Here is a 23,297-nt window from a genome sequence, read left to right as displayed (position 1 = left end):
GGTATTGCCACATCCACCACTACGGCTTTCCTCTGCTCTTTATCCACCACCACAATGTCTGGTTGGTTCGCCATTACCATTCTGTCAGTCTGGATCTGGAAGTCCCACAGGATCTTGGCTCGCTCGTTCTCTACCACCTTGGGAGGTGTTTCCCACTTTGACCTTGGGGTTTCCAGTCCATACTCCGCGCAGATGTTCCTGTATACTATGCCAGCCACTTGGTTATGGCGTTCCATGTATGCTTTGCCTGCCAGCATCTTACACCCTGCAGTTATGTGCTGGACCGTCTCTGGGGCCTCTTTGCACAGTCTACACCTTGGGTCTTGTCTGGTGTGGTAGATCTGGGCCTCTATGGCTCTGGTGCTCAGGGCCTGCTCCTGTGCAGCCAGGATGATTGCCTCTGTGCTGTCCTTCAGCCCAGCCCTTTCAAGCCATTGGTAGGATTTGTTGAGATCAGCCACTTCAGTTATGTTCCGGTGGTACATCCCGTGTAAGAGCTTGTCCTCCCATGATGGTCCCTCTTCCAGCATCTCATCCTCTGTTCTCCACTGCCTGAGACAGTCACTCAGCACGTCATCTGTCGGAGCCTTATCCTTGATGTACTTATGGATCTTGGATGTTTCATCCTGGATAGTGGCTCTCACGCTCACTAGTCCTCGTCTTCCTTCTTTGCGGCTAGCGTACAGTCTCAGGGTGCTGGATTTGGGGTGGAACCCTCCATGCATGGTGAGGAGCTTTTGTGTCTTAACATCTGTGGTCTGTATCTCTTCCTTTGGCCACCTTATTATTCCCGCAGGGTATCTGATCACTGGCAGGGCGTAGCTGTTTATTGCCTGGGATTTGTTCTTGCCATTGAGCTGGCTTCTTAGGACTTACCTTACTCGTTGGAGGTATTTGGCTGTTGCCGCATTCCTTGTTGCCTGTTCAAGGTTGCCGTTTGCCTGTGGTATTCCAAGGTACTTGTAATTGTCCTCAATGTCTGCTATTGTTCCTTCTGGGAGTGAGACCCCTTCTGTGTGGATTACCTTGCCTCTCTTTGTCACCATCCTCCCACATTTCTCGAGTCCGAATGACATCCCGATGTCCGAGCTGTAGATCCTGGTGGTGTGGATCAGCGAGTCGATGTCTCGCTCACTCTTGGCGTACAGCTTGATGTCATCCATGTAGAGGAGGTGACTTATGGTGGCACCGTTCCGGAGTCGGTATCCATAGCCAGTCTTGTTTATTATTTGGCTGAGGGGTTTCAGATAAAGTGTAAAGGGCAGGTTAGGGTGCTATGATTCAGGCATCCATGCATCCAGGGGGCACTCTGGCTCTCGTGTTGTTGTTGGTCTTGTTATTTCCTGTCTGTAATTGGTTCATCGTTGTCGCCTGTTTGCATGTGTAATTATGGTCCTGGTTTGTATTGTTCCACTGCGGCTCCATTGCGTTCTGTTACCATGTCCATCGTGCTTCATCTGTCAAGGTTTCTTTGTTTGTTCGGTGTGTCTCATGTTTTGTTGGTTGCATGTTTAGTGTCCTGATTATGGTTGATTTACTGCAACCATATGCTCTGCAGTGATTTTGAGTTATCTACTGTATGTGTGTTTGTTTTTGTATTACTAGTTATTGACAATCCTGCATGTACTCCCCCCTTGTTAGTTTGTAGGCTTTAGGGGTCTGTTTCTCCCGCTCTCAGTGAGCATCTTCCCAGTCCTTGTTTGCCTTGTATGTAGAAGTACATAACATAAGGTTGCTAAACTACAATCTTAAAACCATTCTCATGACATCAGGATGCCACGCTGTCAACATCATGTTACATAATCACAGCCCTCAAAAGACACAGGCACATTACTAATGAATATTGCACATAAACATGCTAAAGCCACTCTAATGTGCAGTGCATATGTTGTTAATGACAGTGTAATTACTGTATTTTGTTTTCTTTGGAGATTTGTGAGTAACTGCATTTGTTATTATTTATTTAATGAATAAATGCATGTTAGCTTCTGGGAGGTTGTCTAATCCTTTGTAATCCCTGCCTGATGAAACTACTAGAGTGGAAATACTGGCAAAAGAGGGGGGATTAGTGACCATAGAGTTTGGCAAAACAAGTGATTTTAGAGTGCACAGTTGATTCACACATATGCAGCACACAAACAACACATCAAAACACCAGCATTCATTATTTCACACTGTACATAAAGCAGAAGAATTACAAGAAGTGTGAAGAATCGGTGTTTCTGTTTTCAGGGAGAAACATGCGTTACAGTCTGCCAGGGATACATGTCGCGCATAAAGTACGACACCATAGACTATATTCAATATATAAATCTTAACAAATTCTTATGGGTTGCTCTGCAGTTCTTCCATTATCTGTGTCTGCAGTAGTAAGCCATTTATATTACATAATATTACCTATCTTTATCTTTATATGCTTAAATAAAAGGATGCACAAGGCAAATCAAAATGTTCCTGTGTGTTGGCTGTTGTAAACATGGGTTCATTCTGAGGACAATCAGCAAAGAACAATGTGACCACCATCATTTGTGCTTTAGTAAATGAAAGATTAAAACTCCTCTCTGGGTAAAATAAATACATCTACAGCAACATCTGTTTAGGCCTGAGAACAGTTCAGGACTTTTGCAAGTACACAAACAGGTTTGTACCCAGCGCAGAAACTGCAAGGTCTCCTATTGATGAACAGCATACTTCAAACCAAGGTCAGCTGGAGGCATTCAATAAAATGTTTATTTAATAACTTGACATTTCAGAAAATAGTTATGACTTCACTGTCAGTCATGTGTGCAGAAACTATGGTGCCAAGTTGGGGTTTGCTTACCTTACCATGAAAAGAAAGCACAGAACCCTCTACTTATTTTATATATATTTTATTATATAATATATTCCTAACATTCTGTCTTAAAACAAAGTGCATAATACTGGTACTTTAAACTTTTTTATGTCTTCAATGCAGTGGTAGACTGAGTTTAAGGTTTGGTTTTATACACAACAACCCATAAAGAATAATTACCAATGGAGTTATGGGCAATATTTAGGCAGTTTATACTTTATTTAGGTACAGAGTTGTCAACTGTAAACCTGAAGAAATGATGACTGACCTACTGTAAGGGCAAAAAGCAAAAAATCACGGTGGCAAGATGGTCGGTCTGATGAACAAAAACGTGTTTTGACAAAGCAACACCTGGTACTTAAAAATGTATCCCCCTTCACAAAGATGACAGCTGAACCCAAAGCCAGGGCATCAATAGCATTTTTTTATTAACTTTGCAACGCAACATTTTCTGTGTATATAAGTGCCCCTGTGCTATTTTTATCCAGTCTCCCATATTTCCTGTTTGTACTCATCTGAAAGTCATTTTTTTGAAAAGACATGACAATCTGGTGAACTTCTCCTGCAAAACTCTACATACATTTAGAAGAGCTGCATTTCTCAGCTCTTACACTGTGTGCTTATTTAGAAAACACTGGTATTTAAAATTCTTCACTCATTCATCACAACTGAAGCTCGATTAGCAAACAATTAAATTAAATTTGACACACATAATTCAGATTCTTCAGCAGATAGATGAATAAGAATAAGAATGCCTTTATTACTCCCACAGCAAGGAAAATGCTACTTACAACAGCTAGAATGAACACAAAAGAGCAAGGTGTCACGGATCAGCAGATAAAGGACCCACATGCACAGCACCGAGGCAGGATAATGATCAAACACAGGTTTATTGCTATAAGCGGAGTCAGACGGTCCAGGTCATACACAAAAGGCTCAGCAAAAGGTACAAAGGGGAGCAGGCGATCTCGAGTCCAGTATGTAGGCGAGGTTCGATACACGGAAGATCTTGGCTAAGGTACAGACAGGGATTAAGCGAACTCACGGTCGGTTGGTTAGTCCAGGTGCAGACAGGAAACGACGGTCAAGGCAAACAGGAAAAATACGCGACGAACACGGACACGAAACACTGGAACGAGGAAACTCAGGAAACTCGAGATACTCAGGAAACACACGAAACTCATGAAACTCGGAAACTAACGAAACTCAACAATCTGGCAAGGGACTATGGGAACAGGAGCTGACTAAATACACAGGTGAGTGATTAACTGATTACAGACAGGTGTGGGTAACGAGCTAGGGAGTGAACAACAGACCTGATAACAGGAAGTCCACAAAATAAAACAGGACATGGCGTGACGACAGGAAACAACTAGAAACAAAACCCAAATCATGACACAAGGAACGAGAAAAATAAACAAAACCCACGCATATCCATAAACAGAGCCAGATAGAGATGCAGGTTCTGGGATGGATGTTGGGTATTGCACATTATGAGTATGATGCAGAAATAGAATACACTGGCCGAGCTAACATACATAAGTAAATACTGCACTATACAGGTGAGCGGAGTGAGTACTGTATGGAATCACAGATGAGTATTGTATGATATTGCACAAATATTGCACAAAGAGTCTTTTAAACATACTGATGCTGACTACTACTACTACTACTGACTACTGATGCAGTGGGTGAATTTTTGGACTAAGGGACTGGTACCAGTCCACAAAGTCCTAAGTAAGTCCGACAATCGCAGAGTCATCAGAGAACCTCTGTGGAACACAGCTGTCCGTGTTGTGTCTGAAGTCCGACGTACAGTATAGAGGGTGAAGAGAAAAAGGGCCAGTACAGTCCCCTGTGGGGCCCCACACTGCAGATCAGAGTGTCAGACACACAGTCCCTGGCTCTCACAAACTGAGGCCTGTTTGTGAGGTAGTCCATGATCCACTCTCTCAGATGGAGGTCAACACCAGCCTCCTCTAGTTTGTTTTTAAGAAGCACCAGCTGGATAGTGTTGAAGGTTCTGGAGAAATCACATAACATGATCATAAAGAGCTCGGTGGCTGCTCTGTACTGTAATGTTAGAGCACATACACTGTGGCACTTCATGTTGTTGTTGGGATACTGTCAGCTTTCATCGTGATTGGTTAACAAGTAACCTGAGGTTTTCTAACATCTTTCTGATGCATACTCTGCATGGTGGTGGAAATTGTATGACCAGGAACCTTCCATCCATGTTTACCTCCTACAAGCCATGAAATAAGCTGCCTAGACATATCTGTAGATTAATGTCATGGTGGATGAGGCCCCTTCTGCCTGGCTAGGGTTACAGTTTTTGATGCTTTGAGGCAGCCGTCCAATAAAACAACACATTATCTTACACATTTTCTTAACAGTTCACACACTAAACCAATGTCATAATGACACGTTTTGTTTGTAAAAGGCTCTAACCATGTCAAAACACCGGAAATATGCAGCAAAAGCAAATGTTGCCTTCAAACAATATGTCAGGAACTCGGGCAGGCGGCGGACCCACATGCACAGCACGGAGGCGAGGTTATAATCAACAAAAGGTTTATTGCTCAAGGCAGGGTCAGACGGTCCAGGTCAAACACAAAAAGGCTCGGCAAAAGTACAGGCAGGGAACAGGCAAAAACTCACGGTCAGTAGATAATCCAGTGTCGGGCAGGATACACGATGCAAACAGGAATAAGACACGAGAACACGAACACTCAGGGAACACAGGAAACTAGGGACGCTCAACTCATTCTCAACTCATGAAACACGAACACTCAGGGAACTCGAATACGACAATCTGGCAGCGGACTAAGGACACAGGTGGTGGTTAAATACACAGTGACTTGATGACTAACAGAGTGCAGGTGTGGGTAATGAGCAGGGACAGCTGTGACAAGACAAGAAACCGGAAGTAAAGCTAAAACAGGAACAGAAACCAGGAGACTACCAAAATAAAACAGGAAACAACTAGAAACACAAAGCCAGATCATGACAGTACCCCCCCCCCTATGGCGCCTTCCACGGCGCCTACGGAAGCCCCCCCCCCAAACCAGGGCGGGCGGAGGGTGGTCCCAGGCGGAGGGACCGAATCCCTACCCCTCAAGGTACATGAGCAGGGTGGGTGGAGGGAGGACCGGGGGAGGGCCAAAACAATAGTCCACAACAAAGTCCACGAACAGGGAAGACACGAAGTTCAGGGATTCCCTCACGGAGGGTGATGGCGTGGCGAGACCCTGCTCAGCAGCCGCTGAGCCAGGGTGGCACCCTTAGTGCCCTTGGGCTGGACCGATGTCCCCGGGGACCACCCCGAATGGCAACGTCCTCCAGGCGGACGCCGATCCGATGGGCTGAGGAGTCGAGGCGGACGTCGCCGCAGGAGGCAGCGCCATCCGGGCAGCAGGAGGCGCCGAGGGTGAGGCCACTCGTCCGGCGGCCGGGGCAAGGACGAGGCAGGGGCCAGCGGCGTCCTCTTTGGACCACCGCGACGAGAGACAGGAACCGAAGCAGATGCGGCCGGAGCCGGACCGCCAGGGACCGATGCAGATGCGACCGGAGCCGGGACGGGAGCGACCCCCTCCTGGAGGTCGGCAGGAGCTACGGCGGGAGCGACCCCCTCCTGGAGGTCGGCAGGAACTACGACGGGAGCGACCCCCTCCTGGAGGTCGGCAGGAACTACGACGGGGAGCGACCCCCTCCTGGAGGTCGGCAGGAACTACGACGGGAGCGACCCCCTCCTGGAGGTCGGCAGGAACTACGACGGGCGCGACCCCCTCCTGGGGGTCCGCCGGGACTGCGGCTGGCGCGACCCCCTCCTGGGGGTCCGCCGGGACTGCGGCTGGCGCGACCCCCTCCTGGGGGTCCGCCGGGACTGCGGCTGGCGCGACCCCCTCCTGGGGGTCCGCCGGGACTGCGGCTGGCGCGACCCCCTCCTGGGGGTGCGCCGGGACTGCGGCTGGCGCGACCCCCTCCTGGGGGTGCGCCGGGACTGCGGCTGGCGCGACCCCCTCCTGGAGGTGCGCCGGGACTGCGGCTGGCGCGACCCCCTCCTGGAGGTGCGCAGGAACTGCGGCTGGCGCAACCTCCTCCTGGAGGTGCGCAGGAACTGCGGCTGGCGCAACCTCCTCCTGGAGGTGCGCAGGAACTGCGGCTGGCGCAACCTCCTCCTGGAGGTGCGCAGGAACTGCGGCTGGCGCAACCTCCTCCTGGAGGTGCGCAGGAACTGCGGCTGGCGCAACCTCCTCCTGGAGGTGCGCAGGAACTGCGGCTGGCGCAACCTCCTCCTGGAGGTGCGCAGGAACTGCGGCTGGCGCAACCTCCTCCTGGAGGTGCGCAGGAACTGCGACTGGCGCGACCTCCTCCTGGAGGTGCGCAGGAACTGCGACTGGCGCGACCTCCTCCTGGAGGTGCGCAGGAACTACGGCTAGCGCGACCTCCTCCTGGGGACCGGCGGGCGCTGCGGCTCCACGGGTGACGGGGACTGGAACGACCGCTACAGGGCCGACAGGAACGGGGACTGGAACGACCGCTACAGGGTCGACAGGAACGGGGACTGGAACGACCGCTACAGGGCCGACAGGAACGGGGACTGGAACGACCGCTACAGGGTCGACAGGAACGGGGTCAGAGACAGGGGTGACCTCTACTTGGCCTACGGGAACGCCCTCAACTTGGCCTACGGGAACGCCCTCAACTTGGTCGACAGGGACAGGAGCTGGAACGACCTCAACTTGGTCGACAGGGACAGGAGCTGGAACGACCTCAACTTGGTCGACAGGGACAGGAACTGGAACGACCTCAACTTGGTCGACAGGGACAGGAACTGGAACGACCTCAACTTGGTCGACAGGGACAGGAACTGGAACGACCTCAACTTGGTCGACAGGGACAGGAACTGGAACGACCTCAACATGGCCGACAGGAACAGGAACTGGAACGACCTCAACTTGGTCGACAGGGACAGGAACTGGAACGACCTCAACATGGCCGACAGGAACAGGAACTGGAACGACCTCAACATGGCCGACAGGAACAGGAACTGGAACGACCTCAACTTGGTCGACAAGAACTGGAACGACCTCAACATGGCCGACAGGAACTGGAACGACCTCAACATGGCCGACAGGAACTGGAACGACCTCAACATGGCCGACAGGAACTGGAACGACCTCAACATGGCCGACAGGAACTGGAACGACCTCAACATGGCCGACAGGAACTGGAACGGCCTCTGCTTGGCCGACAGGAACTAGAACGGCGTCCTCCTCTGAGGAGCCGACAGGAACTGGAACTAGAACGGCCTCAATATGGCCGACGGGAACAGGAACGGCGTCCTCCTCTGAGGAGCCGACAGGAACTAGAACGGCGTCCTCCTCTGAGGAGCCGACAGGAACTAGAACGGCGTCCTCCTCTAAGGAGCCGACAGGAACTGGAACTAGAACGGCCTCAATATGGCCGACGGGAACAGGAACGGCGTCCTCCTCTGAGGAGCCGACAGGAACTAGAACGGCGTCCTCCTCTAAGGAGCCGACAGGAACTGGAACTAGAACGGCCGCAACATGGCCGACAGGAGCTGGAACGGCCGCAACATGGCCGACAGGGACTGGAACGGCGTCAACTCCGGAGCTGGCATGACAGCTTACAGCTGCCGAGCTCGACGGGGAAGACGTCGGGCCTGATTGGGTGGGGTTAACAATCGTCAGACGGACGGCGCCCTCTGACGGGGACAAGGACGGAACTGGGGTCAGGGCAACACACGACTGATCTGGGGTCTGGGCAACACACGACTGATCTGGGGTCTGGGCAACACACGGCTGATCTGGGGTCTGGGCAACACACGGCTGATCTGGGGTCTGGGCAACACACGGCTGATCTGGGGTCTGGGCAACACACGGCTGATCTGGGGTCTGGACTAGGTTCGACTGGGCTGGGGCCTGGAGACGACAGGGCTGCACCGGGGCATGAGTAACACATGGCTGACCTGACTGAGAGGTGGGGCATGAAGCGACCGCTGGCTGCAGGCCCGGGAGTTGCAGGGCCTCACGCAGAACAGGCTCCCTCCGGACGAGAGTGGCTGCTTCCTCGAACAGTTGTTCTCTCGCGCCCTGGTCTGTAGCCGAATTGGCGGTGTTCATGAGGTGGGCGAAGAGAAAGGCAACTGGAGGAGAGCAGAGGAGGTGGACCCGTCGGGCGACGCTGTCTGGGATGCCTGTTATCAGAGGGACACAGTCAGTCAGAGAATTAAGGGGCTCCTCTGTCGGGGAAGAAGGCTGCTCGGTCCCCATGACCGAGACCGCGGGACCCGGGATCCTGGACCCGCGCCGCCGCCGTCGCCGTCCGGAGCAGCTGCGACTGTCCGTCGTTTGAGGCGCTGGGCGCGGTGTGGACCGGACCTCTGTACCGGGATCCGCATGGTGAAACGGGGCCGCGGCGTCTGGAGCTTGGGCTGGAGACTGGGGAAAACACGATTGAGCAGGAGACTGGGCAAAACACGATTGAGCTGGAGACTGGGCAAAGCACGATTGAGCTGGAGATTGAACAGCGCGCGGCTGAACTGGAGACTGAGCAGCGCGCGGCTGATCTGGAGACTGAGCAGCGCGCGGCTGAACTGGAAACTGAGCAGCGCGCGGCTGACTTGGAGACTGAGCAGCGCGCGGCTGAACGGGAGACTGAGCAGCGCGCGGCTGAACGGGAGACTGAGCAGCGCGCGGCTGAACTGGAGGCTGAGGACCGCGTGAGAGCAGGAAATCCTCCCAGGGAAATAACCATGGAGCTGGGCAGGTTGGTGCAGGCACGACGATCCGACGAGGCGGAGAGGATGAAACCGAAACCATACTTCCGCGGGGGAGTTATATTTGCCGTAAAAAAAACAAGGGAAAAACAGTCACTGACCTGACCGGAGGCTAAGTGCTGGCTGGGTCCAAGTGTGGCCAGATTGTTCTGTCAGGAACTCGGGCAGGCGGCGGACCCACATGCACAGCACGGAGGCGAGGTTATAATCAACAAAAGGTTTATTGCTCAAGGCAGGGTCAGACGGTCCAGGTCAAACACAAAAAGGCTCGGCAAAAGTACAGGCAGGGAACAGGCAAAAACTCACGGTCAGTAGATAATCCAGTGTCGGGCAGGATACACGATGCAAACAGGAATAAGACACGAGAACACGAACACTCAGGGAACACAGGAAACTAGGGACGCTCAACTCATTCTCAACTCATGAAACACGAACACTCAGGGAACTCGAATACGACAATCTGGCAGCGGACTAAGGACACAGGTGGTGGTTAAATACACAGTGACTTGATGACTAACAGAGTGCAGGTGTGGGTAATGAGCAGGGACAGCTGTGACAAGACAAGAAACCGGAAGTAAAGCTAAAACAGGAACAGAAACCAGGAGACTACCAAAATAAAACAGGAAACAACTAGAAACACAAAGCCAGATCATGACACAATACAACTTGCAACCAAGTAAAGTATATGAACACGTCCAATCAGTCATAACACAATAGACAGCAAAATACAAACCGTACCTGATCTCAGCGTGACATTCATTTTTCAAACTGGAAGAAAATTGAAATATTGTAAATATTACAGAAAATACTAAAAATAGTAATAGAAAAAATGTCAATAAAATACAGTCAAAGCTACTGTATTGGAGGATGAGACACAGCCACTATTGAGACTCTGTCTCTGCCTTAGACCTTCTTCATCCATACTGGTAAAGAACAACACAGACCTGGCACCTTTTTAAGGCCTAATTGAAGATTTTTGTGGAGGAGTGTCAAACAGGTGAGTCTCACTAGTTTCTAATAGTTATGAACAGAAGGTTTCTCTTTGGTCACCAAAGGTAAAACAATGAAGTTTAGACCATTTGAATATCAGTGTTCACTGTTATGCAAAAGGGAGGAGAAAATGTGTCAATCCAATGAGAACAGGTTTACACATGCTTTGCGAGATGTGTCTGATGCTCTGTTTGGATAGTGATGGAAACTAGTTTTGTAAAAAAAAACTGGTCAAATCGACCAATAAAAACTATAATATAGCCTGTGATGTGGGGTCTCTGGCCCAGCCCAGACCCAAGACAGCACGCTAGGATTGAAAAAAATGTCTTTTATTTATGCTGTGAGGTACATAAATGAATAAAACTGTGACAATATATAAATTGTGTTTTTGGAGTTCATGTTACAAGGTTTATAGAGGGGGAGAATGACAGACTTGCCAGTTTTTTAAAAATCGCAAAACATTTTGAGCACCAGGTGTGTTAGACTATGTTGTAGTGCTTTATGTTTGAGGGCTTGTGTGTATTGTCAAAGAACCATTCACAAGATCCTGCACTGAAATCCAAGCCTGTCTAACTACTGCATTACATATCAGGCTGTTTAAAAGCATTGTTAAAAAAAGTGTTTATTGTGGTCTGATAAACGATCACACAGGGTTACAACAGTAGCGTTACTAGAACACACCCACCTTAATTCCAGCTGCATCATAACATAGCATGGCATTGCTAATAGCCTGTCGACTAACATGCTACAGGGTGTACCCCGCCTTTCGCCCATAGCCAGCTGGGATAGGCTCCAGCATCCCCACCCCCCCCTGACCCCATGTACGGATTGAACGGATTAGAAGATGGATGGATGGATGGAAAGAAACACCAGTTTAACGTTCGCACAACTACATCACCTCCGCAAATAACGAGAGTAACGTCACACATGAATATGAGCCGTCATGTCTGTCTTTTCATTAAATATAATTAAAGTCATCAGTCAGTAGACTAGCTTGTTGCTGCTTGTGGAGCTTTCATTCATTACTGTGCAATAACCCTGCAATGACCTCATACTCACTCTAACTGTACTGTACTGCTTTGTACTGTGCCAACACAAACTGTTCTGTACCTGTATTCTCGCTCATCTGTACTGCTGTTGTGAGACGTAATTTCCCCACTGCGGGACTATTAAAGGTTTTCTTATTTCTTATTCTTATTCAGGATCTGCTGTGCCACGTCAAAGGACTGAAACAACTTCCTTGTTCATTAGCCGATCATTTTACGCACGCACAGATCTAATGTGACCTTAATTTGACTTGATAGAAATCACCTCTGTGTAAAACTGAATTACATGGCTAATTTAATTCATTTCTGCGTTTGGTCTAGTTTTAGAGTGTAATTAAAAGTTACGGTGGTACTGATTCATACACTGTGCATCATGTCATGTTTCAAACATTGAAATCCTTATTAGTTACAGTACATGTATTAAATGAACTGCAGCAAAGTATGGCCTGAGTTTTTACCTCATTCCATACTATACATTAATTTCCCATCTTAGATTTAACAGCCGTTTCAAGGTAACAAAAATCACAGCAGATCTGATCTACTGCACTGTATAGTGGGTGCAAAAGGTGAGACGGGGAAGTCTGCAGAGTGACTTTGCTGTGTTTTATGTTATATGATAAAAGGTGCTGTTGTTGTTGTTCACATAATGTCACAGTAACTTGACACCACCACATCAGCTAATCCAGTTTTGTAATTCTTAGGTTTTATTTTGGGTAATTTAGACATATTTCATAAAATTAATTAATGATCAGTTGAGTGATCGCTTGTTGGATAGATTTTAAATTTGCAAATAATACGTTTTCTGCTTGTTGTGCATGAGTCAGAGTAAAGGAGAATTTCTTTATTTGGCTCAGCTGTAAGCAATGAAACACTTAAGTTTCACGTTTCCCTGAAGGACTGAAGGTTTAGTTCATACTTACTGTGCACTCCTCAGCTGCACTGACCTCCAAAACCATAACATTACTGAACTTATGAAAGGCTGGTTCTTGGATTTTCAAGCGAAGCTGCTTCTGTTTATAGCAGGTTCAGCTCTGTGAGTGTGCTGCACCACTAGCCTTTGTACATGGATCATTGTTCCAGTCTCAGACCTATTTTAGTACAATAGCTCTTTAACTGGATTGGTGTTTTGAACCCACAGGAATATAGTTGCCAGCTGTTTTATCCTCCTGCCTGTGGGTCAGTACACAAGGCAGCTGATGGGTGGAGCACAGTGGGAGGGGATGCCTAGAAAGTGATAGGATCTTCTTAGCTTAGTGCAGATTGCCACAGTGAGAGGACGGGAGGGCTCATGAGCTTGAAGGTGCTTTACAGCATCACATAGCGTTGGATATTTTACAACTCATTCAGTGCTGAATGAGTCCTTTTTTTCCTTGTTTTGTTTTTCAATTCATTTCTTTTGCTTCTGTTTTTTTCTTTCCAACTGGATTTTATAACTTTGGGCCCTACATTTATGGGTTGCTGGTAGGACATAAAACATAGGACACTGGACAGGTGTCTCATGATGGCCGTGGCTTTGGATGCAGTGTGGGTGAGGGTGAAGAATGTATGCAAACAGAATGGACTCCTCATCATGTCGGTGCTGGCTGTGGTCATCGGATGTCTTTTGGGATTCTTCCTGAGGACACGTCGCCTCTCAGAGCAGGTCAGTCTATCTCCTCCCCCTGACACACTGTGGCGTCATGCAGTCAGAAGTGGGGGTTTGGGAGTCTGCATCTTGTGCTATGTTCCGAGTTACTACTGTATTATTCAGTCAGTTAAGAAACACTTAAATGTTAGTATTTAAAGGTCAAAGTTGTCTTTGAATTTCAATGTTTCAAGGACTAAAAAAATGTAAGAAAAAATGTACTTTACATTATACTATTGTATTTAGATAAATATAATTTAAAAACACAGTAGAAGTCAAACATATTGCATATATGTTAGCTAAATGTTTACCACTTTTAATTGTAATCTTAAGAACAAATGGATGTCATATGATGTGTCATGGGGTGATTTTTTTTAGATTTATAAGCAAACGTAGCAAGCAAAATTGTTATTGTATATATTTGCACTGCAAAAGTATCCAAAACACAAATAAATCCAGGTTAAAAGAATTTTTCATCAACTTAAAACATGTTGCAGCTTGAGCACTTTACAGCTTTCTGAGGGGCTTCATAAGCAAAATGCAGTCTTTGAAGCAGTCTTTTCCCATCACTCCTTTCACTAAAGCTGTGTAATATTCTCAAATAGGTCTAAATATAGCCTTTGGTTCCTTCACTCTCACAATAGGGGATTAAAATTCAATCAGACAAATGCTTTTCTCTAATTGTACATGAAATATTAGTGCCTGTCAGTGTGACACAAGGTACACAGAAGGCAAAAACCTTTATGTTTGGTTTGGGGAGTGGAAAGTCACAGGTTCAAACCCCCATCACAGCATAAAGTGTGTCCTTGAGTAAGACACTTTACAGTAGCCCTTTAAATAGGGTTAAATGAAGTAGACAAAATTTGTTGTTACATTTACATTGTATGTGATAATGAACAATAAAGGCTTTCTTTCTAATATCCCTCTGAGAACAAAGGTTAAGAGTTCAGAGGGGTAGTGGAAAAATGTGCGTTTTAGTGGGTTTCTGGCATTAGTGACACCCACTTAAACACATAAAAGTTTACTGCATGGAAAACATCTGTAATGAAACCATATGCTAGTCAAAACAATATAAACATGTTAAACCCTTTCCACACAAAAATACACTAATTGAAATGTTGGCATGATATTATAGTCTGGATTATAGTATTAGAAGGGTCAGCAGAATCACAATATCAGCAGCAAATGTCAAAGCATGATTGCATGAGAAGATATAACATAAAGTACTGTTATACAAATTCCAGTTCACATGGACATTTATTATTTTTGCATAAAAGGGCATTATGATAGAAAATCAACAGTATACACAAATATAATATATATATATAAATTATATATATATATATATATATATATATATATATATATATATATATATATATATATGTGTGTGTGTGTGTGTGTGTGTGTGTGTGTGTGTGTGTGTGTGTGTGTGTGTGTGTGTGTGTGTGCATATATTATATATTTGTGTATATATACTGTTGATTTTCTATCAAAAAAAAAATCTATATATACTTCCTTCTCACCCTCCGCGGGTGGTCTCATCCACTTTCCAAGCTCGGGTCCTCTACCAGAGGCCAGGAAGCTTGAGGGCTCTGCGCAGTATCCTTGCTGTTCCTAGGACTGCACTTTTCTGGACTGAGATGTCGGATGTTATTCCAGGGATCTGTTGTAGCCACTCCTCCAATTTGGGGGTCACTGCCCCCAGTGCTCCAATCACCACAGGCACCACTGTGGCCTTCACCTTCCAAGCCTTCTCCAGTTCTTGTCTGAGCCCTTGGTATTTCTCTAGTTTCTCATGTTTCTTTTTCCTGATGTTGCCATCGCTTGGTATTGCCACATCCATCACTACGGCTTTCCTCTGCTCTTTGTCCACCACCACAATGTCTGGTTGGTTCGCCATTACCATTCTGTCAGTCTGTATCTGGAAGTCTCACAGGATCTTGGCTCGCTCGTTCTCTACCACCTTGGGAGGTGTTTCCCACTTTGACCTTGGGGTTTCCAGTCCATACTCTGCGCAGATGTTCCTGTATACTATGCCAGCCACTTGGTTATGGCGTTCCATGTATGCTTTCCCTGCCAGCATCTTACACCCCGCAGTTATGTGCTGGACCGTCTCAGGGGCCTCTTTGCACAGTCTACACCTTGGGTCTTGTCTGGTGTGGTAGATCTGGGCCTCTATGGCTCTGGTGCTCAGGGCCTGCTCCTGTGCAGCCAGGATGAGTGCCTCTGTGCTGTCCTTCAGCCCAGCCCTTTCAAGCCATTGGTAGGATTTGTTGAGATCAGCCACTTCAGTTATGTTCCGGTGGTACATCCCGTGTAAGAGCTTGTCCTCCCATGATGGTCCCTCTTCCAGCATCTCATCCTCTGTTCTCCACTGCCTGAGACAGTCACTCAGCACGTCATCTGTCGGAGCCTTATCCTTGATGTACTTATGGATCTTGGATGTTTCATCCTGGATAGTGGCTCTCACGCTCACTAGTCCTCGTCTTCCTTCTTTGCGGCTAGCGTACAGTCTCAGGGTGCTGGATTTGGGGTGGAACCCTCCATGCATGGTGAGGAGCTTTTGTGTCTTAACATCTGTGGTCTGTATCTCTTCCTTTGGCCACCTTATTATTCCCGCAGGGTATCTGATCACTGGCAGGGCGTAGCTGTTTATTGCCTGGGATTTGTTCTTGCCAATGAGCTGGCTTCTTAGAACTTACCTTACTCGTTGGAGGTATTTGGCTGTTGCCGCATTCCTTGTTGCTTGTTCAAGGTTGCCGTTCGCCTGTGGTATTCCAAGGTACTTGTAACTGTCCTCAATGTCTCCTATTGTTCCTTCTGGGAGTGAGATCCCTTCTGTGTGGATAACCTTGCCTCTCTTTGTCACCATCCTCCCACATTTCTCGAGTCCGAATGACATCCCAATGTCCGAGCTGTAGATCCTGGTGGTGTGGATCAGTGAGTCGATGTCTCGCTCACTCTTGGCGTACAGCTTGATGTCATCCATGTAGAGGAGGTGACTTATGGTGGCCCCGTTCCGGAGTCGGTATCCATAGCCAGTCTTGTTTATTATTTGGCTGAGGGGGTTCAGACCTATGCAGAACAGCAGTGGGGACAGTGCATCTCCTTGGTATTTGCCACATTTGATGGATACTTGGGCAAGTGGCTTCCCATTGGCTTCACACACACAATCGGCTTGAGACTTGCCTCTAGGGTAGTTTTCCACTTTTTTTTGAGTTCTGGATGAAGGTTGTTAGAGTCCTGTTGATCTTGTATAGTTCCAAGAATTACATGATCCATGTGTAAGGCATTGAATCAGTCAATCCAGCACAGGTTGGTATGTCTGGTTTTACATATATATATATATATATATATATATATATATATATATATATATATATATATATATATATATATATATATATATATATATATATATATATATATATATATATATATATATATATATATATATATATATATATACCCGAGACTGGGTATATATATATCTGGGCCTTGCCTCCAACCTGAGGCAAAAATCAAGGAAAAGAAAAGAAAAGACCGATGCCCAAGAGGTACAGTCAGATGCCCATACCTGAAGCACTCGAAACTGCCAAGCAAAGGCTACAAGCCTTGGCCAGCCGCCTAAAGAGATACACCAGAGATAACGAAGCCAGACGAATAAACCGGCTGTTCGCAACACAACCTGCGAAAGTGTACTCTCAATGGCAGGGTAATAACAACAGAACAGACCCACCAAGGCTGGAAACTGAACAGTACTGGAAGGGTATATGGGAAAGGGAGGCATCACACAACAGTGATGCACAGTGGCTGGTGGATCTGAGGGAAGACCACAGCAACCTCCCTGAACAGAATCCAGTGACTATCACAGTGGCAGACATCCAACATAGAGTCTCAGGTATGAAAAACTGGACAGCACCTGGCCCTGACATGATCCACGCCTACTGGCTAAAGAAGCTCACTGCAATCCATGAGCGCCTGGCAGCACAAATGAACCAGCTGCTAAGGGATGGGACTCACCCTGAATGGCTAACCGAAGGGCGAACGATCCTGATAATGAAGGATCCCTCAAAGGGCACAGTCCCATCCAACTACCGGCCAATAACCTGTCTCTCCACAACATGGAAGCTCATGTCAGGCATCATCGCAGCTAAGATAAGTGGGCACATGAGTCAATACATGAGCGAAGCACAGAAGGGCATTGGTAAGGATACCAGAGGACCCAAACACCAACTCCTGGTAGACAGAACAGTCGCCCAAGACTGCAGAATGCGACACACCAACCTGTGCACAGCCTGGATCGACTACAAGAAAGCCTATGACTCAATGCCACACACATGGATCACTGAATGCTTGGAGCTGTACAACATCAACAGAACTCTAAGGGCCTTGATTGCAAACTCGATGAGGTTGTGGAGAACCACCCTTGAAGCCAATGGGAAGCCACTTGCCCAAGTATCCATCAAATGTGGCATATACCAAGGAGATGCACTGTCCCCACTGCTGTTCTGCATAGGTCTGAACCCCCTCAGCCAAATAATAAACAAGACTGGCTATGGATACCGACTCCGGAACGGGGCCACCATAAGTCACCTCCTCTACATGGATGACATCAAGCTGTACGCCAAGAGTGAGCGAGACATCGACTCGCTGATCCACACCACCAGGATCTACAGCTCGGACATCGGGATGTCATTCGGACTCGAGAAATGTGGGAGGATGGTGACAAAGAGAGGCAAGGTAATCCACACAGAAGGGGTCTCACTCCCAGAAGGAAGAATAGCAGACATTGAGGACAATTACAAGTACCTTGGAATACCACAGGCAAACGGCAACCTTGAACAGGCAACAGCCAAATACCTCCAACGAGTAAGGCAAGTCCTAAGAAGCCAGCTCAATGGCAAGAACAAATCCCGGGCAATAAACAGCTACGCTCTGCCAGTGATCAGATACCCTGCGGGAATAATAAGGTGGCCAAAGGAAGAGATACAGACCACAGATGTTAAGACACGAAAGCTCCTCACCATGCATGGAGGGTTCCACCCCAAATCCAGCACCCTGAGACTGTACGCTAGCCGCAAGGAAGGAGGCCGAGGACTAGTGAGCGTGAGAGCCACTATCCAGGATGAAACATCCAAGATCCATAAGTACATCAAGGATAAGGCCCCAACAGATGACGTGCTGAGTGAATGTCTCAGGCAGTGGAGAACAGAGGATGAGATGCTGGAAGAGGGACCATCATGGGAGGACAAGCCCTTGCACGGGATGTACCACCGGAACATAACTGAAGTGGCTGATCTCAACAAATCCTACCAATGGCTTGAAAGGGCTGGGCTGAAGGACAGCACAGAGGCACTCATCCTGGCTGCACAGGAGCAGGCCCTGAGTACCAGAGCCATAGAGGCCCAGATCTACCACACCAGACAAGACCCAAGGTGTAGACTGTGCAAAGAGGCCCCAGAGACGGTCCAGCACATAACTGCAGGGTGTAAGATGCTGGCAGGCAAAGCATACATGGAACGCCATAACCAAGTGGCTGGCATAGTATACAGGAACATCTGCGCGGAGTATGGACTGGAAACCCCAAGGTCAAAGTGGGAAACACCTCCCAAGGTGGTAGAGAACGAGCGAGCCAAGATCCTGTGGGACTTCCAGATCCAGACTGACAGAATGGTAATGGCGAACCAACCAGACATTGTGGTGGTGGATAAAGAGCAGAGGAAAGCCGTAGTGGTGGATGTGGCAATACCAAGCGATGGCAACATCAGGAAAAAGGAGCATGAGAAACTAGAGAAATACCAAGGGCTCAGAGAAGAACTGGAGAAGGCTTGGAAGGTGAAGGCCACAGTGGTGCCTGTGGTGATCGGAGCACTAGGGGCTGTGACCCCCAAACTGGAGGAGTGGCTACGACAGATCCCTGGAAAAACATCCGAAATCTCAGTCCAGAAAAGTGCAGTCCTAGGAACAGCAAGGATACTGCGCAGAACCCTCAAGCTTCCTGGCCTCTGGTAGAGGACCCGAGCTTGGAAAGTGGATGAGACCACCCGCGGAGGGTGAGAATAGAGTGTGTGTGTGTGTATATATACACACACACACACACACACACACACACACACACACACACACACACACACACACACACACACACATATATATATATATATATATATATATATATATATATATATATATATATATATATTATATATATATATATATATAAAACTGTATACATCTTCAAAATAGAAAGGTTATAAGGTTGGCATTGGATTCGCAAGGGGATGGGATGGGGTTGCAGGGGAAGGCGGATGCATAATGACAGCTAAAGAGCTTTTCTGTTTAAGCAGAGAAAGCTTAGTTTGCTGTGTAAGCTTAGCTTGCAGGCTCAGCACTCACATGGAACCAGCACTGCAGCCTGCTCTGCTCAGTTAGTGTAGCGATAATAACACCAATTCAAATTAAAATTGGGGAACCATTATCCTATCTAACAGTGGCATCTCTGTAATCTTTATTGTAAAATATTGGAATAGGGAGCTGTAAAAAGGATGCTATACAGAATATTAAACTCCAGTCAAAGGTGTTTCAATAATAGGCTGAGTAACATACACTATACTGTAGTTACTGAAAGAAAACACTAAGACTAACACCTAAACAATTAGCAGCTGCCGTAACAATCAGAGACTGAAAATGTTCTGACAATATACAGTAGCAAGAGAAAGTAAGGATGACAGGTCATTATCTTTATTACCGCATTAAAACAAGCCCAATGCAAATGCGCCTATGTGCCTCTCTACAGGGCAAAGAAAAGGGGTAAAGTTTAAGTAAATAATGATCTGGTAAACTAAAATAACATACAACTGGTTGGGGCGTATAGCACAGTATAGCACAAAGACCCGACAAATTGGTTTCATAAGGCTTCTTTGAATGGGCAAATTAAAAGGCTCATCCATAAACATCCATCGCTTTCCTGCTGGAGCCATTCTTAACTGTCAAAGGGCTATTAGAGGCAACCAGTCCATTACAGGGCCAACACATGAAGACAATTATTCATGCAGAACATGAACACTACACAAAAAGGCACAAGTGTCCAAGTGATTTACTCTAGCATTTATTTAAACTTTTGACATGCTTACAAGTTCATTTTGCCACTCAAAGTACAAGGCTGGGCTTTGGAGAAAGAAAAAGAACAGTTGTCTACTGCTACTCTGGATGCAGACCTGATTAAGCTGAGTGGACGTGGAAACAAATAACAGTAAAACTTAAGATCTGCAAGCAGTTGCCAAACCATTATCCACAACCTGTGGACATGCTTAAGTGGTTGTTTAGGTCTCTTTTCTGCTCCTGTTAAATTGAATTCCCTGTTAGTGCTGAGCTAACTGCTAAATTTGATTGTGATAGATGTCACCAAAAATGAGTCAATCATTAGGTCATGTAGGAACTACAGTCTTAGAAACAGCAAGCAGAATATTGAGTACCAGAGGCCTGAGTCTGGAATAAGCAGCAGGTTTGGTATTGTGCTTTAATTTTTAAAGATTCAGTGGCAAAACCACTCACAGCGCTAAAGACATGTGAATTTGCAGTGTGAACTGTTTGTAATTTGACAGGTTTATTATATAATTTGTCATAAAATGTGACCTGATCATCTAATTTAAGTGTATTGACAAATATGAAGTGCCTAAATAATTAATTATAAATAATAATATTATTATAATATTATAATAATTATAATAATAATAATACAATTTTGTTTAATGGACACACTTATTCAACATTCAAAGCAATAACCTCAACTTTTCACCTGAAATACACGCTTTCTCACGTTATCCTTTTACTGGTGTCATGTGGGAATTGTGGAATGCATGAAAAAAAAACTTTAGGTATGCAAATCTTTTTGTTTTGATAAGCAGTGGCTTCAAGCTTGGTTCCTTACCACAGACCACACCATGGTGCACTCAAAAGAAATATTCTTGCCCCTTATAAAACATATTTATAATTTGTTTACATGAAAAATAGGATTTCAAAAGGTTATTTGTTTTTTAAATGATTGGTGCGTACGTAACCAGATGTGTGCATGTGTAACCAGATGCGTGCGTGGGTAATCAAATCTGTGCGTTCATAAACAAATCTGTACATACGTAAACAATGCATTGTTAAAGTAAGGTGCTCACCTAAAGCAAACGTGTTTATTGTGTTCTGTTAAACAATCATGCAGAGTCAGAATGGTAGCATTACTAAAACATACCGATCTTAACTCCAGCTGCATCATAACATAGCATGGCATTGCTAAAAGCCTTTCGGCTAACATGCTACGAATGAACGTTTGATAGAAACACTAGTTTAACATTCGCGCAACTGCATCACCTGCATGTCACACTTCATAGACATGAATATGAGCCGTTATGTCTGTCTGATCGTTAAATATAATTAAAGTCATCAGTCAGTGGACTAGCTTGTTGCTGTGTATTGCTTTTGGAGCTTTCAGGATCTGCTGTGCCACGTCAAAGGACTGCAACAACCTTGTTCATTAGCCAATCAAAGCCTGGAGGCAAATTTAGGTCACGTTATTTTACTTGTAAATTTAACCACGATTTGTGCATAATTTTAACCTGCCAAATTAAAAGTGTAAGCATGTTAAGTCTACAGGTACAATGGTTACGCATGCACAGATCAGTTTACGCATGCACAGATTTGATTACGCATGCATCTGGTTATGCGCACACAGATCGATTTACGCACATATCTAATCTGACCCTAATTTGACTCCATACAAATATGCTCAAACATATACTATGTGTAAAAAAAATCAAATAACATTTACTTGAAATCTATGGAAAAGGTTGATCAGTAGGGTTAAGAAAATAGATTACTTAATTATTATTAAGTTTATGCATTTTTACGCATAGAGCTTGTGTTTTGTTTATATACTGTTTTTTTATATAATACTGTAGCTGATGTACAAGCAATGTGTCATGGTTCCAGCCTTTTGATCTTATGTTGGCTTAGTTTTCGGTTTTATTTTGGTATCTTGTTTCTTGTCTGCCTTAGTTTGTTCACTTAGTCATGTGTCACACTTCCTGTTTTATTTCCCCACACTTCCGGTTCTGTCCTGTCATACACAGTTCACCTTGGTTTTTCCTGTCATGTGATCACCAGCTGTGTCCCATCATCAATCACCTCCCTGCATTTAAGCACCTGCACGTCCCTTTGTTCTCTGCCAGATACAGTGGTAGCAGTTCAAAGTGACTAGCGTTGCCACTGCAGTACCGTTGCCACTGCAGTACCGTTGCCACTGCAGTACCGTTGCCACAGTGCAGCGGGTGCGTTGGTGACTAACGCTTCTTAAGCCTGCAGCGGGCTGAAAAAGGCAGGACACTAGTCTGCCTATAAAGTATCTGTTGTGTGGTCAAATGTGGGGAGAATGAAGAACAACAACTTGTTGACGGCTTAGTTATTTTCTGTTCACTGCAAAGTCATAATTGTTCTGTGTGGTTTAAAACAGGCAGCGCAACAGCAGCAACACGTTCTTGTTTTCATTCTCCTCAGCTTTTTCGTGTCTTTAAATAGAAGGCGTCTCTTAAAAATATGTACACACCCATCGCTCTAACATCTTATACAACATATTGGCTTCACATAATTCCACGATTATGGGTCGCGGTTTAACTAATATAATTTAAATGCGCAAGTAAAGACGTAGAGCGCAGTCCATCTGCGACTACAGCCGCTTATTTAGGTTTTAAACTTCCACAACTTGTTAATGAATGTTTTCCAGTAGTCGTAGATTTTACGTAAATAACCATAATAATCATAGGAATTTGTTTTACAGCAGTTGTCAATCCTAATTTTGACAGGAAATCAGCAGATCAACAGCGACGCATTACAGCAACATGTTTGTTCCTACGTGTTTACTCTGTGTCTGCAGAACTGCAGTTTGACTTGTTTTGACTGCGCGTGTCATTGTAACTGAGTGGCTGAGATCAATCTTAATCAGCCGTG

The 23,297-nt window shown here is 46.1% G+C and overlaps 1 protein-coding gene across 2 annotated transcripts in view; it reads left to right on the top strand.

Moving 5' to 3' along the window:
• The first annotated feature begins 3,657 nt into the window (after positions 1 to 3,657).
• The window catches only part of slc1a7b (solute carrier family 1 member 7b), a 35,530-nt gene continuing 15,890 nt past the window's right edge, over positions 3,658 to 23,297 (top strand). Inside the window, exons 1-2 of one of the 2 annotated variants that reach the window (XM_055508334.1) lie at positions 3,658 to 4,089; positions 10,546 to 13,316. In XM_055508334.1, coding sequence (XP_055364309.1) covers positions 13,173 to 13,316 — 144 coding nt within the window. In that variant the 5' untranslated portion in view covers positions 3,658 to 4,089; positions 10,546 to 13,172. The remainder of the gene's footprint in view (positions 4,090 to 10,545; positions 13,317 to 23,297) is intronic. The other variant, XM_029146345.3, reaches the window with a different exon arrangement.

The sequence above is a fragment of the Betta splendens genome, chromosome 4 (assembly GCF_900634795.4).
Source record: "Betta splendens chromosome 4, fBetSpl5.4, whole genome shotgun sequence".
NCBI classification, from domain to species: domain Eukaryota; kingdom Metazoa; phylum Chordata; class Actinopteri; order Anabantiformes; family Osphronemidae; genus Betta; species Betta splendens.
Note: the sequence above shows the minus strand (reverse complement) of the source record. Positions and strands in the feature narration are given on the sequence as shown.